Raw genomic sequence first — 18,767 nt, 5'->3', positions numbered from 1 at the left:
CCTTGACAGGCGTAATTTGGCTTGCTTGCATAAATAATTATCCTTTTGGTTGTCATTTGTCATGTCGAGTTGGATTTGGAGTTTAGGTCAACGACAATGTCTCCAACCGGGAAGATCTCATGTCAAATCAAGATAAGTATTCTTGGATCTTCTTGTCTCTCATCCAGTTGTCGTGATAAACCCTAGAATAATAAGAAGGCACTCAGAATTCCTCGGCCAATTTTAGCCCTTCTTCCATTATGATCATCATTATAATAAGATATTTTTAAGAAAAAAAATATGTTAAAAATACTTATTCCAAATTATTAATTTTTGGATAAGCAGAAAAAAATACAGTAATGTGCTTCTCAAGTAAAAATATACCCAATACAAGAATAATAATGCACCCCTGCAAGGAAAAAACTGGTAACAGTGGGAGAGCTCTGCAGTGGCACACAAGAAAAAGGACGACATGTTCATACGAGCCAGACGACCGGATTACGCCGTCGAACGATCCTCCAGCTGTGTGAGCACTGCAGCGAACCGATCGCCATGGAGGCCACCGCCTTCGCCCAAGCCACTATCTCCTTCTTCATCCTCTCCTCGTCGTTCCAAGCGGAAGGATCGATAGGCTGACCCACTTTTGCACCCGGAGCCAGAAGCATCGTCGCCGCCGCGCTGCTTTTATTCTCCTCTCCGGCGGCTTGAGGTACGAACGGAGCTCTCAAATCCATGTCTGTGCCAACAGTTTCGGAAGAAAGCAATATATAGAGGAGATGAGGAGGAAGAACGAGGAACACGCTAGTGTAGTAGAAACGATGTGTGTCCAAGGAAACGCGTGGACACCAGCTTCGTTCTGTGGTTGCAGAGGGAATCGATCCATAAACAATGGAGAGTTGGAGATCTCTGCAGAAGCTCGTGATGGTCGTGTCACAATTCCTTTGCAGTATAATATTCTTTGGTCTCCCTTCGTTGCATGTGCGACATTAAGTATGGGAACAAAAGCACTCACAAACTGAGACCCACCGGATTGTAGGATGACATGGTTTCTGCTTGCTCATGCACTCAGCAGACTAGCAGAGCAGAAAAGGAATCAGATTTCACACTGGCTTTTTTGGAGTTTGGGCAACCATTTGGGATTGATGGATATCAATGTATCATATATTTATCTTAAGGATATATTAGGTGCTTTAATATTTTTCATGTTATTTGAATTTAAACTAGTAACAGATATTAATGTTTAGTAGTGACTGGAAGGAAACACATCAGAGAGAAATATATATATATATATATATATATATATATTTGTAAGGATAAATACACTACTTCTAAACAATATTGAAATGAACACAGAAAAAGGGGATGTTTTTTATTCGTAAAATCCAGTACAAGATTATGGCAAGCAAAAAAGGTTCCAAAACATAAATAAATAAGAGTAATTTTGACCGTCAAAGATGAGTGCTTGGCTGGAAGAATGTTCAATCTTTCTCGACACAAAATATATGCCTCCGCGTAAAGTGAGAAGGAGCTCTGAAAGATATGCCGCGTTCGATTTTGGCTTTGTCAACATAACACTATGTATTAGAATCATTGGCTACACCTGCGCCAAAAACATTGAATTCTGATATATAATAGCCACTGCACATGCAGGAGAAGTCAGAGAGAAGGACAGAAGTTTAGCGGGAGTGCTATCTCTTGGAGGCTGAAATATTCCAAGGACAAACGTACACCGAAGACCAACGCGAAATGGCGAGCGTGATATCGTTCCCCGATCTTGATGTTTGTGTGTGTATGCGTGTGAGAGAGAGAGACGCAGAAGAAGAAGATGTGAGAGTGAGAGAGAGAGAGAGAGATGAAGAAGAAGACCCAGGTGCATCAACTGGGGTAGTTTATGCGTGTGTGTATGTGTGTGTCTGAGTGAGAGAGTGAGAGAGTGAGAGAGAGAGAGCAGAAGAAGAAGATACTGGTGCATCAACTGGTAATTCGGCATAGAACAGCCATGTGTGTGCGCGCGAAAGAGAGAGAGAGAGAGAGAGAGATGAAGAAGAAGACCCAAGTGGACCAACTGGAATTCGGGATTCTCTCAATTCTAACCATGCTACGATACGATATAAAGAAATTTCATTCCCCAAGTGTTTGACCCAATAGTGATAGCACAGACAACTCATGATCGATATTCATATGGTAATATTGAGCTCATTAGAACTCAATCATGATGAAAAGAGAGATCTCACTTTCACTGGTTTTCTTGGTACTGTGTATATACGTGAGGGTGAGCTATATATTGAGTTCACGAACAACACAAGTATGTTGCACTCATCATATACAAAGAGGAGTTCAATCAAAGGAACTACAACACGACCAACAATGGCGGACTCCAGTGGGCATACGAGAAACAAGGACTAACTAATTAGTAAGGAATGGAGCGTCTTCGTAACGTGCTGTCCTCTCGCCGCAAATGCTGAGCCGAACGGATCGCCATGGCGGCCACTGCCTTTGCCCAAGTCACCAACTCCTCCTTCATCCTCCCCTCGTCGCCCCAAGCCGTTGCATCGATAGGATGGCCTATTTCTGCGCGCGAGATCAGCAGCATCGTCGCCGCATCTCCCTCTTTCTTCTCCCCGGCATCTCCCAAAGCCATCTCAGGAGTTCCTGGAGCACCAGCTCTAGCCTCGTTTCTCTGTGTCTTATATGGGGGAAAAGGAGGAAGGACGGTGCGTCGAAGGAACCGTGTGGACATCGATCCAAGTAGTTTATGCCTTCTTCTCCTTCACGAGGCAAATGCTGCGGTAATAAAATAAGACAAGCTTCCGATGTTACATGCTAATTAGGCCGCACGGCTATTTCAATAGGGCTCGTGCATGGTGCGTCAATCAGGGCGGGTTTGACCATCTTTGACCAGGGAGTGATAAGTCAACTAAGCTACAAAATCCTTGTTTCTGAAAGGAGACCACAGTCAACGCTAAGTTAGCATAAGTCAACTAAGCTACAAAATTACGGACAAATCCTTGTTTCTTGGCTTCTGCTACGTTCAAAAGATTTGAACGGAATAAAGACTCAACTCGAATAGAGACTATTTTTTATTATGGAAATAAAAAATATATAAAAATACATTGGTAAGTTTACTTATGAGACATTTTCGTTGGGTGTTTTAATTCTACTTATGAGATATTTTCAGCTTTAAAAATATCTTTTATATTTTTAAAGCTGAAAACTAATAAATAAATAAATAAATAAAAACCTATTATTTGGTGCATCACTTTCTTTCTGAAAATAGTTTTTGAAAATTGAAGATGAAAGCATCTCTTACTTTCCTAATAAGTTCAAAATTACTCGACTTTCTCAAATAAAAAACTATTATTTGTTGGTATTGATCCAAATTTTAATGCCTAAATTATGCAAATATTGTGGGAGAATAGATCTAAATGTTAAATAAATGTTTTTTTTTAAAAAAGAAATATTATATTAAATGCCGTAATTTTATATTAAATGGCGAAAACATTGTCATCGCTTAAATTGGCAGTTACGGACGGTTGTTGTGCGCAGTCTCGTGATGGATCTCCGCGCTCGAGTTCGTGAGTGTAGCTGAATCCAACAACCAATGCTCCTCGAGAAGCTCTGCGTCCCCTTCAGAAGCGGCCTCCTCCGCCCTTACCGCGCCTTCTCCCAGCCTCCCCATCTAGCCCTCCACCTCCTCCTCTCCTCCCACACCCCAGACCTCCGCTCCCTCCGCCGCCACCATGGCCTCCTCGTCGCCGCTGGCCACTCCGCCAACCCCTTCTTCGCCGCCAAGCTTATCTCCCTCTACGCCGTCTTCCGCCGCCCCGACGCCGCCCTCCGAGTCTTCTCCGCTGCCGTCCCTTCCAACCCCCGCGATACCTTCCTATGGAACTCCGCCATCAAGTCCCATTTCTCTTGTGGAGACTTCCGCTTCGCCCTCTCCCTCTACAGCCAGATGCTTTCTTCCGGCGCCCCCCCTAACGAGTTCACTGTCCCCATGGCCGTCTCGGCCGCCTCTGAGCTCCTCGATCTCGATATCGGCTCTTGCATCCATGGTAGCGCGACTAAGTTTGGCCTTTTGCCGGAAAATTCAGTTGTCGTTGGGTCCTCTTTGGTTTACATGTACTCCAAGTGCGGGGAGGTCGGTGGTGGCTTTCGGGTGTTTGATGAAATGACGATGAGGGATGTGGTTACTTGGACAGCACTAATCGTTGGTTGCGTAAGGAACGGGGAGTCTGAGATGGCTTTAGCGTGCCTTAAGGAGATGCACCGGGTCGCTGATCATGGAGATGAGCAGCTCAATTCTCGAACAGTGGAAGCCGGTGTGCAAGCTTGCAGAAGCTTGGGGGCATTGAGGGAAGGGAAGTGTCTCCATGGTTTCATTTTGAAAGCCGGAATGGAGGATTTTGATTCTCTGAAATCGTCACTTCTCTCGATGTACTCAAAATGTGAATGCTTGAACGAGGCTGTTCTTGTGTTTCAAGCATTGGCAGAGAGGGATGTGGTCTCATGGACCGCAATGGTAGTGGTTCATATAAGAAAAGGCCACATAATTGAGGGCTTGGAGCTGCTTAGAAAAATGCAAGATTCAGGAGTAGAGACTGATGGAGTACTTTGCAGTTGCATATTGGTAAGTTTTGGAGATATGGGTAGCGTTTGTGGAGGTAAGGGATTTCATGGCATTATGTTGAGAAGAAACTATGAATTGAGTCCATCAGTTGTTAATGCTTTGATCTCTATGTACTGCAAGTTTGAAATGTTGCATCTTGCAAGAAAGGTTTTTAATATAATGGGCCAGCTAGATGCGGAGTCATGGAATTCAATGATCTTTGGATATGGAAAAATGGGACTGGACATCGAGTGCTTGGATCTTTTTAGAGAAATGCTGTTTCGAGGCTTTGATTCTGATCTCAACAGTTTAGTGACTGTGACCTCTTGTTGTTCTCGCTTGATGGCATTGTTCTTAGGCCGATCTGTCCATTGCCACACTATAAAAGTTGCACTTGATGGAGATATATCTATCTGTAATACGCTTGTAGGAATGTATGGACAATGTGGAAGGCTTCATCTTGCCAGGAGAATATTTCAACAAACAAGTAAAGATGTTATCACGTGGAATGCTTTAATAGCAGCTTATGCTCGTCTTGGATATTCAAATGCTGCTTTGTCCCTTTTCTATCAAATGCTCTTGGGAGATGTGAGGCCCGATTCTACAACCTTGATAACTATGCTCTCAGTTTGTTCTCATGTGGCGGCTATCAACCTAGGAAAGTGGATACACGATTACGTGAAAGAAACGATATTAGAGGATGATGTCTCTCTTAGAACAGCATTGGTTGATATGTATGCTAAATGTGGGCAGCTCGGGGTCTCAAGAGAAGTCTTTAATTCTATGCCTGAAAGAGATATTGTTTCTTGGAATGTCATGATTTCAGGATATGGGATCCATGGCTATGCAAGAGAAGCAATTGAGGTGTTTAGAGAAATGGAGAAGATGGGTGTCAGGCCTAATGATGCCACATTTCTTGCAATTCTGTCTGCTTGCAGTCATGCAGGAATGGTAAATGAGGGGAAAGAGCTCTTTGATAAAATGAAGATCTATTCTATTTCTCCCACACTTAAGCACTATGCTTGTATGGTTGATCTTCTAGGTAGATCAGGTCATCTATCAGAGGCTGAAGCTATGATTCTTAAGATGCCAGTCAAGCCAGATGGTGGGATCTGGGGAGCTCTGCTCGGTGCTTGTAAAATTCATGATGATGTAGCATTGGGTGAGCGGGTTGCAAGGAAGGCTTTTGAATCAGAACCCGAGAATGATGGTTACTATATTCTCATGTCTAATATATATAGTCATGCTGGTAGATGGAAGGAGGTGGAGACGTTGAGGAAGATGATGAAGCATAGAGGGGTGACAAAACGAGTTGGTTGGAGTGCCACATAATATGGCAGAATGATTTATATTTTCGTGATGATGAGTGTTCTATTTCCTACCTTCACGGGATTCGATGTTTCCAAGTCAAGTTGATAAATTTGGCTATGATCCAAAAAGAAGTATGATCCATTACTTGACTGTGGTTACAGCAAGCTTGTGCAGTTTTGCTAAATGGTTCCCAAATCAAACCTTGACAATTTTGTCTTGGTAAGGAAATAGAGTTGGCCAAGAAGTTGACCAATGGCATGCTGCAACAGAACAAAGCAGTTTGTTCGATCGATTGAGATAGAAGTGAGACAGACGATAAAGGAGCATTTACAAGTATCAGCATCAAGTAATATACTGCTTCATCCCCTACTCAATAGGCCTTGCATGATGTATAACATTTAACCTTTGAGCACAGTGCATCGGATATGTGATTATCATATGAGCGTCGGAGACCATTTGATAACAGTGCTTATATTGGGTTACCAAATCAGATTACCTGAATCATGAGGAATATCTGACAGTTTACAGGTGAGGATTCGTGTCTCATATTTGCTGTCCTTTGTTCTTTTTGGCATGGTACTGTTGGACTGCTCAGAGCTGAAAGTTGAATTCGGACAAGGTTGGTGTGTTGCTTGGAAGGTTTGGGTCAGTGGTGGTAGCTCCAGGATGGACAGGATATCGGGCTTGACAAGACTACAAAATCGGTGGTGGTATTCCTTGATCTTGAGTCACATTGCATTCCATAATGAATATAGTATTCATTGGTAAGTGTGGTAGTCATGGATAAGACTACAAAATCGGGGTGTTATAATTTCCCTCATTCAAAGGCTTGACATCCTTGTTAAGGCCTAGCATAGTGCATGTGAGACGTAACCTAGTGATGGCTCTATGACATGATGAGCCATCTAACTCTATCCATGGGTATCCCTTTTATTTTCAAGCCCTCTTACCATGCCCTGATATTAGATCGGCTCTGATATCAAATGTCACAACCCGAGCCTGATGGGCTAACTGGCCCATCAATTTCATTTGATCTAAACCACTGGCCATAGTACACTCATCAGACCCTTATAAGTCAATATTAATCTTACCCACTTCTGATGTGAAACTAATCAGGGTGTTACATGATTGACATCCAATAATAGAGTCTGGAGAATAATAATTAGTGGGACATACGAAACCAATTCCCACCATAAGAATAACATATAGTTTCTAAGATTCAAATATTAAATGTAAGACATCTCTATCATATTAATTATTTTTTATCATTGATAATCTTAAGACTCGACGAAATAAAAAAAAAAGGGATTCTTGTAGATGTATTACATGATTTTTTTTTGTAGAATAACATTGAACAACTCATTTCTATTGCATTATTGTACAAGCACCGTAAAGATCATCAAATTAAAAAAATAGATAGGCTTTGTATAACTAATTCTAAAAATTGTACCTTCTGTGGCAGCATTTCTATTCAAGTATGGATATCCAGAGTGAAGGGAGAGAAGAAGAGGGAACCTGTAACAAAGATGTTTGACCGGCGATGCCGTTGTCATTGCTTTGATGCACAAGCAATGGGACGAACAAGTGCATAGTACGGAATCAGAAGAGAGAACTAATAAGGTTAGAGCACCCAGTGAGTTTGACAAGAAGCACAGTCAGGAGCCTAGGACAGCAACAGGAGGTCTCTTTTTCATTTATCAAGTGGCTTAGTCCAGGATCCTGAGACACACTGTCACCGGCTTCATAAATTATTACATGGCCTATTTAGAATCCTGCTCGACTACTTGGTTGTCATAATTTGAGATCTCATCCTGACATGGTTGCCTTATCTAATAATGTAAGTACACTTCTGTATTTTCTTGTGATATATTAGTTGAGGATCTGAAAACCATCACTGACAGCACAATTTGGCTTCGGATGGATGCCTCAAATACTCAAAGAAGCATCATTTAATCATATATATATATCTGTAGAAATTACAGCTATGCAGCATTTTTTTTATTCAGAATGAAATGGGGACAGATTCTTTGATTGAATGCGTGGTCTTGTAATAAATTTGAGTATGCAATATATGGTTTTCTAGTAGCTAAATGGAAATTTGAATACACAAACTGTGTCTGTTGTATGGTCGTCCAATAAGGTTAGGAGGACCTGCTGCATTGTTCTGTTGAATTCTAAATGCTGTAACTTGAAGACGCAGTGTCCTTTCATTCCTAGAGTTAGGTAGTGTAAGACTTGGTATCTCGGGGATCGAAACAATCTTGTGTTTATGATATATTGTATACATCTTTTTATCTTCTTCACAAAGAGTTTCTTATATTTATTTATTTTTTCTTTGTGTTTGGTGCATGCATTTGATGGTGGAGTCTTATGCCACTTGAGGTAAAAGAAATGTGACTGGAAGAAGCTTGTAGAAGTTTATTGTGCTTTGCAAGGTTTATATGACCATCTCATTTGGATTATTCATGTCCTAATTGTCACGTCGATCAACATTCGGCATCCTCCAGCGAGAAACATTCAACCGGAAATTTTGCTTTTAATGTATTCGTATTGGATGATGTATTGAGAATATTTTGCTGTTTACAATAAAAGATAATTTGATTATGATCATGACAAAAAAATCATGCATGGGCGTATTAGTTGATTCAAAACATAGATGATGTATCCTAATGGGTTAAGGTTCATAGTTATTATGATTTTGGTAATCGACTATTTAGATTTGGTTTACTCATGTTTAAAATAATTCATATATTAAAAATATATAATATATAATTTTTTATTAAATTTGAATTAATAAATATTAAAATATATTTACTGACTCATAATAAATCATTAATATAATGATACATATAATTTAAATTTTAAAAAAGATTAAAATTTATTTAGCCGATGTGATTTTTGTCATAGATCATTTAAGCCATTATAGTTTACTCGTGTCTAAAATAACTATTATATTTTTAAAAATATAGTATATAAGTTCCTTTTATCAAGTCTAAGTTAATAGACATTAGAGTTTACGTGATATATTCGCTCACAATAAACTATTAATATAATGATACGTATAATTTAAATTTAAAAAAAAGTTAAGATCCATTTTAACCCTTATGGTTTTGGTCATAGACCAAATAAGTTATGGTTTATTCATGTCTAAAATAATTTTTATATTAAAAAAAAAAACATAGCATATAAGCCCTTCTTGTCAAGTCGAGTTAATAGATGTTAGAGTCTACTTACGTGATATGATGACTCACAATAAATTATTAATATAATAATAAATATAATTTAAGTTTAAAAAATGATTAAAATCTATCCTATCAAGGAAGAGAAAGTGATGGAGGCCACAACAACAGACAAAGACGGAGAGATAGAGGTAGGAGAGGCCATAGGCAAATGTGTGGTAGGTGAGGGCACAGGAAATGATGAATTTAAAAATGGTGGAGACGAACACATCCAAAAGGAGAAAGAGGGACTACGAGACTATTGCATGCATAGCGTCGAACTGGTCAACACACATTCACTTGAGGCATGATCGAAAGCTCTTCAGTTTGTCGTCAGCATTGGAGAGGTTATGTGCATACGACACCTTGTTAGGCAATAGCGGCTCGATGCTACCACTGGTGGTCGCTTCCATAATAATTGATGGTTATCTTAATTTTTTTAAATGTATATTACATGTATCATTATATTAATGGTTCATTATGAGTTCGCATACCATGTAAGCAAACTCTTACGTCTATTAACTCAAACTTGACGGGATGAGCTTATATGCTATGTTTTTTTTTTAATATAGAGACTATTTTGATACGAATAAATTATAAAGGTTTAAGTGGTTCATGATCAAAATTATAATAGTTAAAATAGACTTTAACATTTTTTTAAACTTAAATTATATATATATTAATAGTTTATTGTGAGTTAGTATGTCATGTAAGCATACTCTAACATTTATTAAATGTTTTTTAAAATATAAGGATTATATTAGATATGAGTAAATATGGACTAAAATATATTTTAATCCTATCCTAATCACTTGCTACTATGTGTATAAATGATCATTGATTGGTCAATTGCACGAGATGGTTACTAAATGGATACGAAACACATTAACGATGAGGCTCAACTCGTGGCATTAGTAAAAATAAAAAAAAATTATAAATAATTTTTATGCGTAGAGATTTCTTTTCAACTTATGGTTAGGGAGGATCAAATTATAAAAAGAAATTGAATTAACGAGGTCAAACTTTTTTTTTCTTTCTTTATAATCTAATTCATTTTAGATTGATCTTAATACAAACTAATATCACATCGGATGTTTTAAAATATTTCAGACGACAAGAACAAAGGCTCCTATCATGATTCGAATTTGAACTAAGTTAGGCTGATCAACCACAACCCTTTTGGCACTTTACTAACTTTAAGAGTGATGAATACATTGAGCATATTTGGTTTGGTGCCTTACATAAATGAGAAATGAGGGAGCCGTCCAAAAGTTAAAACCTGTTTTTGGAAAATCATACATTCATAACTATATTTTTATTTAGAAATTTGTTAAACTGATTCCATCAGTTACCTTACGGGTTCAATCAATGATCTAATGATCTAGTCATATATGGCTTACCAATTACTACGACTTACCATGCTGAATATGATTTTGATAACTACGTTGTAAAGTGCATGTACTTATGCAATTATTCTTATTATTTCTAAGAATTCGAATGTGCGAATCCAATATATCGAAGATACACTTATGATTCCCATCCACATACATTGCACGTCATATATCTATTGCCAATCCATCCCCTCGCATGTTCAAAAGGAAATAGGAAGAAGACAGCCAAAAACACGAGAGAGTGTTTTAGGATCACGTGTAAAACGTGTGCACCTGCCAACCGCATGCCACACTTTCCCGTACAAGACAAGAGACACCATGCGATTCACGTGCGCCGTAGAGTCCTCGTATAAATAGATGTTAGGGTTAAATGATTAATTACCAAAACTCATCTAATCTTGTGTATGTGACGACGGCATGCAGATAAGTTGTGTTAGGTGAAGCAGTTGTTTTAGCTGACTTTGACTGGATAAGCACTTTTTGTCCCCGTCAGTCAAGTATTGCTGAGAATAGAATAGTTTCTTCTTGCAGATTGCGATGTATTTATGTATTTTCTGGGAAATTAGCCACTTCTATTGTCTTACTGTTCTGAAGCCATTATTATACGCCACAGTAAATCCAATAAGGATTTGATCTGGGCTTTCTAATTCTAATTCCACGGACGTCAACTTTTATACGAGACCCTGTACCGTGAGTCAGTGATTCCCACGCAAGCCTGTGCGATTGACGAATTAGAGGACGGGTAGCAGAGTGGGCTCCGTGAAAACGGGTGAGAAGATTTTAAATCTTTCGCTTTGGAACGCCACTTGCGTCGCACGTGCTTTCACCAACCCTACCCTCGTGGAGAAAAAAAGGGACCCGCGGCGCCCGCCCGTCTCCGTGACCCGAACGCATAACCGTTCAAAAGTTGCCGGGGCCCAGAGAAACGACAACTCTGGGTCCCACTTCCGCCAAGCGACTCGGCAAGTCTAGTGAGGATAAATACGTCATTTCATGCTCTGTAAAATAATAATAATATTTTTTCAATTTTCCGCCCATTTTTATTTCCATGTTCTTTTTGTTTTTGATTTCTTCGAACATGCTAATAATAAATATTATGTGAAAGACCATAGTGAATCCTCATGCAATGATAAGAACAACAACCAACCAGTAGAATGTGTTGGAGTTGGTAAAGAACTAATACAAAGATTTTAGACATCACAATCTTTTCGGGATAAGATTATGACGTAAAATAAATAGCAACTTTTAATAATGGCTTAATCATCATGGATAAGTTAATTGACATACATTCAATCTTGAAAAAGTGTATATAATATATATTGTTAAATTAGTGTATCCACTACATTTGTTAGATTTCATGTTTATGTGTGAGCAGAGCTTCTTCTATACTATTCAATGTAATGACAGAAAGGAAAGATAATTAAGTTAGAATTTGAGATGGCCCTCAGTTTAATTAATGCAAACCTAATGACTTTGACTTAGAAACCACATTGATTTTGTTATCATGATCTACAAAACCCCAATTTAGTCTCATGAACATCGAATCATGGATATATTTATTTGTCTTTAAATAAATACCAAGAATTAGTTGATCAATAGGGAAAATTCAAACTATTTATTAACATATTTTTTAAGCAGTCTGTCTAATTTAAGGGGTAAAAGTGAAAACATAAAGCATGTTTTGAATACATCCATGGCTGAATAAACACCAGAAATTAAGGAACAAATAAAAAATTTCATGAAATTTTGGTCCCAAGAGATATAAAAATATTTATTATATTTTAAAAATTAATATAAATATATATACATATATACATATCCGATTTATTTGATCTTCATATTTATCCCTTTAAATTAATCATCATCAATTAATTACTGTTTGACTAGGAGGTCATAGATGTTAAAATTCTAGTTATAATAATTATTCTTTAATACTTTTTTTCTCAATTATTATGATAGTAAGAACGTTAATAAAGATATTGTAAATTTTTTTTTTTTTATTAATATTAGATTATCTATTAATTATATATATATGATTGAAAGGATTTCCCATATTAAATTATATAAGGGTGAAAGAAATCTGAATAATTTCATGGGCAGATATGGCTTCCTAAACTTTTCCTGAAATACCCCTATTCAAGTTTTCAATTTTCCTGGAATATCCCCACCCTTCGTCTCACCCACCACCATCCCATTCTCTTCTCCTCCTCCGTCTGCTGGCTCTCTATATATCTCCCCCCCTCCCCACATCCTTTCTCCTTTCTCTGCTCGACCATATTCCTGCACTTCTCTCAACAATCTCCCCTCAAAATGGCCCTCGCCAGCGGCTTCTCTCTCCTCCCCCATGCCCAATCTCTCTCCTCCTCCTCTGCCACCGCCGCCCAACACTGCCTCCCCTCCCTCCTCCGCTCCCCACGGTGGAGGCCCTCCCACCGCCCCATCTCCGCCGTCCACGCTGCGGAGCCCGCGAAGAACCCCGTCAAGGCCAAGGAGTCACCTTTGGTGGCGACGAGGCCCGGGAAGTGGGCGGTCGACAGCTGGACGTCCAAGACGGCGCTCCAGCTGCCGGAGTACCTCGACAAGGAGGAGCTGGAGTCGGTGCTGCAGACCATCGAGAGCTTCCCGCCCATCGTCTTCGCCGGCGAGGCCCGCCACCTCGAGGAGCGCCTCGCTGACGCTGCCGTCGGCAAGGCTTTTCTGCTTCAAGGCGGCGACTGCGCTGAGAGCTTCAAGGAGTTCAACGCTAACAACATCCGGGACACCTTCCGCGTCCTCCTCCAGATGGGCGCCGTTCTCATGTTCGGCGGCCAGATGCCGGTCATCAGGGTGCGCTCCCGTGGGAAAAGAAGCCCTAGATCGCGTCCGTTCTCGCCGGATCTGGGATCTGACGGCCTGTTTCCTCTTTTCCTTCGTTCAGGTGGGAAGAATGGCGGGGCAATTCGCGAAGCCGAGGTCGGAGTCTTTCGAGGAGAAGAACGGCGTGAAGCTGCCAAGTTACAGAGGGGATAACATCAATGGCGATGCTTTTGAGGAGAAGTCGAGGATGCCGGATCCCCAGAGGATGATACGGGCGTATTGCCAGTCGGCGGCCACGCTCAACCTCCTCCGGGCGTTCGCCACCGGTGGCTACGCCGCCATGCAGCGCGTCACGCAGTGGAACCTCGACTTCACCGAGCACAGCGAGCAGGGCGACAGGTAGGCGACCTTATGACGCCAGTTTGAGCGATCTACGACTTCTTTTCTCGCTCTCCGTTGGAAAGGTCGGATTTTTTTTTCGTGTGTGTGTGATTTTACATTAATCTTAACCAAATATTGCCTTTTTGTTTCAAAATCTTATAAGAAAGCTACTTCCGATCTGTTTCTGTCTCTTTCCTTTGTGTTTTTCTGGTTAACAAACATTTGCCTTTCTTTCCTCCAATCTTTTTCTCGTAATAGATATCTTTCTCGCAAATCTTTGATCTTTGCCAGAGATTGTTGTTGCAATACATAAGCTTAAGATTAGAATCCCACGGTATATTGCTGCCGTGTATTCTATTTCCTTTTTTTGGGTGGTAATTGCAAGATTTGGGCCAAGAAATAGATGCAAAACGATCCTTTTCCACAAACTTTCTTGCTTTCTTTCACCAATATATTCCATGAAAATGACTTCTTGAAGAATTTTGGACCTTTGTTCATTACTGCTCGGCTCCTGAAATATCTCTTTGTGGTCATCATGGTGGTGTCATCCCCCACAGGTACAAGGAGTTGGCCCACCGGGTGGACGAGGCCCTGGGATTCATGGTTGCCGCCGGCCTCACAGTGGACCACCCTATCATGACCACCACCGACTTCTGGACCTCACACGAGTGCCTCCTCCTCCCCTACGAGCAGGCCCTCACCCGTGAGGATTCCACCTCTGGCCTTTACTATGACTGCTCGGCTCACTTCCTCTGGGTTGGCGAGCGCACCCGCCAACTCGACGGTGCCCATGTTGAGTTCCTCCGTGGTGTGGCCAATCCTCTTGGCATCAAGGTAAGAATAGTTCATGACACCTCTTGCTGCTGCAAGCTTCTTAGTCCACTAAGATTGTTTGTCCAAACTTATAATTTGATGGATCAATGCAGGTGAGTGACAAGATGGACCCGGCGGAGCTTGTGAATGTGATCGAAATCCTTAACCCCCAGAACAAACCTGGCAGGATCACTGTGATTTTAAGGATGGGGGCGGCCAACATGCGGGTGAAACTCCCCCATCTGATACGAGCAGTCCGAAGAGCTGGGCAGATTGTAACTTGGGTCAGCGATCCGATGCACGGGAACACCATCAAGGCCCCTTGTGGTCTCAAGACTCGCCCCTTCGACTCAATTCTGGTAACATTTTGCATGTTCTTATCTAAATTTTTCTTCTCCTCCCACTTAAAAGATGTCTTATTCTGACTAGCAACAGGCCTGCACATTATGGACCACAACATAGCACAACTGCTTCATATGTACTTAGTACATCAAATTATATATTGATAGATTATATCATTGTTGCCTCACCAAACTCAGGCAAGTACTTGCAGTCTGTGGACCAAGAGATGCAGTGGGAAGGGACTTCCTACCTAACTGCACTCTACTGAATTATCTTATGGTCCACAATGTAATGATACTTGGTTTATTAAATGACCGATAGGAACTTAACGAGAGTGGTTGCGAAGGGACGCATTATTAGTGACTAACCAAAAGACATATCTTGAGACTTGAAGATGCCAAGATCTTTTACATTCCAAACAAAATGCTGGGCTGGTCCAATTGGTACAATACCCTATTTCTCAAAAGTTGAAGAATAAAGAAGTATGCAGGGGCATCTATATGCATTCTTTGTCTTGATGAACATCCCATGCACCATTGTCTTCTTGGATTCATGTCCTGTTGATTCAGAATTTGATCAGTATGGTGAATGCTAATTGCATGTCGCACCCTTTGCTCAGGCTGAAGTGCGGGCATTCTTCGATGTCCATGAGCAAGAAGGGAGCCACCCAGGAGGTGTGCACTTGGAGATGACCGGGCAGAATGTGACCGAGTGCATCGGTGGGTCACGGACTGTCACCTTCGACGACCTGGGTTCCCGCTACCACACCCATTGCGACCCACGGCTCAATGCCTCGCAGTCTCTTGAACTGGCCTTCATCATTGCTGAGCGACTAAGAAAGAGGAGAATCGCTTCAAGACCCCTCAAACTGCAGAATCAGCCTAGCACTTTACCTTCCCTAGGTCTCTGAAGCAGAGGAGAATTCTGTAAAACCTTGTTGGAAGATCTAGAATTGTTCTTTCTCTTGCTAAATTATTAGATTTGGGCTTCTAAATGGTGTGCTTGGGTGGGATTTTAGTTTCTCTTGAGATGTTGTGCTTCTGTGCACCCCTAAGACATTTAATTTTGGTTTCTTGATATATGAGAATAAGAGAGAAAATAATGATATCATATTTTGATTGTAGATGGCAGTTGAAATATTTGGAGTATTGAACTTTTCCATCTTTAACATTGTGGTTACTATAAAACATGTCCATCTTTGATCTTGTTAGCCATGATCTTGTAGGACTGGTTCATCTACATATTTCAACAAAAATAGCCCTAAATTTTTTTCTTTGAGTAGTTGAAAATTTTCCTCACGACTGTGTTGACGGAAATACCACACATATTGTAGGTGCGGAAAGAAAAAATGATGCTTTCATAAGATTAAAAATCAAGAGAGAAAAAGGAGGAGTTTGGGAATTGAACAATTTAAGAAGTTTAGTCCTTCCAGTTTTAATGATGAGCCTGATCCAGTGGTTCATAATATTCAGAAAATTAATAATGTCAGGAGAAATAATATTAAAGTATAGAGATCGAAATATTAAAAGTAACTTATTATAATTAGTCGAGAAAGCTTCTTGTTAAAGCTTTTCATAAAATCCAAGATCGATAAAAGAAATTTCTTTTCCAAAACGAAAAGCTTATTTTAATAAACTATGTAATCAATTCATTACCCTTATACTACCTTAGGAACACCAAATTTCTGATCAGATTCTCCATTGAATTACTTGGCATCTCTAAAAAATTCTTTTGATTTTGCTCCAACAATAAAGGTATGAACTTGAACAGTCGAGAGAGAGTCACTGATCATAAAGGGATGGAGACCTTAAGTGTCAAACGATCTTTCCATTGCTATGAACATTATTTGTGTTAAAAGATTACTATCGTTCCTCAATAATGAAAATAAGATCTGAGTTCAACTTCTCGAGACTAAATATGAAGAGGTGAACTTTTGAAACATCAATTACAACTACACTTGCTTGGAGAAATCTTTCTTCCCTCGTGTCCAATATCAAAGCTGATATTAGAAAATACATTAGGAATGACTCCTCGATCGGCACTTGGGAGGAACTTTGGATAGATAACATCCCTATCATTATGTGGCCAACATTTGTTAATGTTGAATTCATGAATTATTACAATAAAATTTTGATTTCCTGCATGAATCTGCTTAGAAACTCCGTGATCTCTCGATCTTTATTTTCATCCGCTCTTGATTAAGGGGATTTTTAGCATTCATGTCTCGAATCCATCTTGTGAAGATTCTTGAATTTGGATCCTCACACCAAATGATAGGGCCTCTTCTAACAGTGCCAACTGCTTGATGAGGGAGAGGAATTGCAACTACGAGCAGCACTGACCTAAGATCAAAATAGACTATCTACGTTTGATTATATGTCCAAAATCATGCACTCTCAACCTAATTCATGTCCCAATTGCAACTTGCACTCGGACTCTTATCTAAAATTGGGTCGGGTTAGGATGAGATCTCAATCCGGCCCAACTTGGGTCGATTTTTAGTTGATTGGAAACCTATCTCTATGACGATCTGAACTTTGTTGTGTACATATAGATGATATCAACAATTATATCGACATCAAATTTATTTCGACTTATTTACTGCATTTCTCTTAATTTGCAAACTGAATTAGCAAGTTGCACGACCAAAACACATCCACTCCTTTAACCCGACGGCTTCTGGAACATTCCAACCTCTCGAAGAATTAGCTAGTTTATTCGTTAGACTGTAAAAATATCTGCACGGGCCTCCCTGGGAACTTCTCTAGAACATTCCCCGCTCTCCAGAAGCTCCTACGGCGTTCCCTCGGCTTCCTGCGCAAGAAACCACCAAAGTGCCCACTTTTGGTCCCCTAAATCCCCTCTATTTAAACCCTCGTCCCGCTCCTCTTAAACCCCATCATCGTTGCTGCTCGGCTCTCTCGATTCCTTTTGCTTGCTGTTTTCGATCCCAATGGCCGCCATGATCGCCTCCAGGAGCGCTGCCCTCTCCAAGCTCGTGGAGAGGCTTCTTGTCTCCCCTGGTCGCCCTGTGGCAGCTGCCACCACTCGCCTCTTCAGCACCCGCACCCTTCGAGACTACGATGACGACAACCGCGACGTCGACCTCGAGCGACGCCCCGACTCCCCCGCCGCTGCTCACCGCCGCCGCGCAGACTCATTCCCCTCTCTCCAAGGTAGTCGTCATCTCATTCCATGTTAATTTCGTTCTGCCTCTCGGACCCCTTTCGCTCTCCCTGCCGTCGAGATGCTGAATCGAGGGTTTTGTGTGATGCAGAGGTGTTCGATCCGTTCAACCCGACGCGGAGCCTGAGCCAGGTGCTGAACCTGATGGACCAGATGCTGGATAACCCCATCTTCGCAGCGGCCGGGCCGAGCGGCGCCGCCGGCGGGCTCCGCCGCGGGTGGGACGCGAGGGAGGACGAGCACGCGTTGCACCTCCGCGTGGACATGCCGGGGCTGGGGAAGGAGCACGTCAAGGTGTGGGCGGAGCATAACACCCTGGTCATTAAGGGGGAGAGCGACAAGGAGGCCGGCGAGGAAGGGGAAGAGAGCACTGGACGTAGGTACAGCAGCCGCATCGACCTGCCGCCGGAGTCGTACAGGTTGGACCAGATCCGAGCGGAAATGAAGAACGGCGTCCTCAAGGTGGTGGTTCCCAAGGTGAAGGAGGAGGAGCGCAAGGACGTCTTCCAAGTCAATATCGAGTGACCACCGTTCGCTGTCACGGACATTGGCACAGCTGAGTCTTCCCTCTGATGGATGCATCGTCGACAATAAGATTAGGAATGTAATCTGCGCTGTTTACCCTTGTTTTCGCGTCACCCCTTTGTACTTACCTTTGTCATCTATGTCGATGGAAAGATGGTGTGAGCGTTAATATCATTTTGCAATCACCTCTGTTTTGATGCACATTTTCTTCAACAT

At 41.2% G+C, this 18,767-nt stretch overlaps 3 protein-coding genes across 6 annotated transcripts; all 3 read left to right on the top strand.

Annotated features, from left to right (window-relative positions):
* Positions 1–3,512: 3,512 nt before the first annotated feature.
* LOC103969638 (pentatricopeptide repeat-containing protein At4g39952, mitochondrial-like) lies at positions 3,513–8,083 on the top strand. Of its 3 annotated transcripts, none has more exons than XM_065085105.1 (2): positions 3,513–6,427; positions 6,519–8,083. In XM_065085105.1, exon 1 carries the CDS (start codon positions 3,581–3,583, stop codon positions 5,918–5,920), a length of 2,340 nt encoding a protein of 779 aa, XP_064941177.1. In that variant the 5' UTR covers positions 3,513–3,580; the 3' UTR covers positions 5,921–6,427; positions 6,519–8,083. The 3 variants fall into 3 exon arrangements, with proteins under 3 accessions (XP_064941177.1, XP_018674830.2, XP_009381501.2); XM_018819285.2 differs by having other exon boundaries at positions 3,513–6,663; positions 7,362–8,072; XM_009383226.3 differs by having other exon boundaries at positions 7,362–8,069.
* Positions 8,084–12,753: 4,670 nt separating this feature from the next.
* On the top strand, positions 12,754–15,963 carry LOC135594679 (phospho-2-dehydro-3-deoxyheptonate aldolase 2, chloroplastic-like). The gene is made up of 5 exons (XM_065085104.1): positions 12,754–13,334; positions 13,426–13,703; positions 14,243–14,519; positions 14,612–14,857; positions 15,460–15,963. The coding sequence occupies exons 1-5, from the start codon at positions 12,819–12,821 to the stop codon at positions 15,748–15,750; spliced, it is 1,608 nt and encodes a 535-aa protein (XP_064941176.1). The 5' UTR covers positions 12,754–12,818; the 3' UTR covers positions 15,751–15,963.
* Positions 15,964–17,726: 1,763 nt separating this feature from the next.
* LOC135594677 (heat shock 22 kDa protein, mitochondrial-like) lies at positions 17,727–18,725 on the top strand. 2 transcript variants are annotated; one of them, XM_065085101.1, is made up of 2 exons: positions 17,727–18,019; positions 18,118–18,725. In XM_065085101.1, the coding sequence occupies exons 1-2, from the start codon at positions 17,794–17,796 to the stop codon at positions 18,549–18,551; spliced, it is 660 nt and encodes a 219-aa protein (XP_064941173.1). In that variant the 5' UTR covers positions 17,727–17,793; the 3' UTR covers positions 18,552–18,725. The 2 variants fall into 2 exon arrangements, with proteins under 2 accessions (XP_064941173.1, XP_064941174.1); XM_065085102.1 differs by having other exon boundaries at positions 17,728–18,016.
* Positions 18,726–18,767: the final 42 nt, after the last annotated feature.

The sequence above is a fragment of the Musa acuminata genome, chromosome BXJ1-10 (assembly GCF_036884655.1).
Source record: "Musa acuminata AAA Group cultivar baxijiao chromosome BXJ1-10, Cavendish_Baxijiao_AAA, whole genome shotgun sequence".
In the NCBI taxonomy this organism is placed as follows: Eukaryota; Viridiplantae; Streptophyta; class Magnoliopsida; order Zingiberales; family Musaceae; genus Musa; species Musa acuminata.
The sequence above is the reverse complement of the archived record's forward strand: the minus strand, read 5'-3'. Positions and strand labels throughout refer to the sequence as shown.

What these genes read in the sequence shown, in the direction of transcription:
- LOC103969638 (XM_065085105.1), top strand. Translation starts at nt 3,581, where the DNA reads ATGCTCCTCGAGAAGCTCTGCGTCCCCTTCAGAAGCGGCCTCCTCCGC.
- LOC135594679 (XM_065085104.1), top strand. Translation starts at nt 12,819, where the DNA reads ATGGCCCTCGCCAGCGGCTTCTCTCTCCTCCCCCATGCCCAATCTCTC. An exon ending in GCCAGATGCCGGTCATCAGG is followed by an intron (nt 13,335 to 13,425) that starts GTGCGCTCCCGT and finishes TCCTTCGTTCAG; the next exon opens with GTGGGAAGAATGGCGGGGCA. An exon ending in CCAATCCTCTTGGCATCAAG is followed by an intron (nt 14,520 to 14,611) that starts GTAAGAATAGTT and finishes GGATCAATGCAG; the next exon opens with GTGAGTGACAAGATGGACCC.
- LOC135594677 (XM_065085101.1), top strand. Translation starts at nt 17,794, where the DNA reads ATGGCCGCCATGATCGCCTCCAGGAGCGCTGCCCTCTCCAAGCTCGTG. An exon ending in ATTCCCCTCTCTCCAAGGTA is followed by an intron (nt 18,020 to 18,117) that starts GTCGTCATCTCA and finishes TGTGTGATGCAG; the next exon opens with AGGTGTTCGATCCGTTCAAC.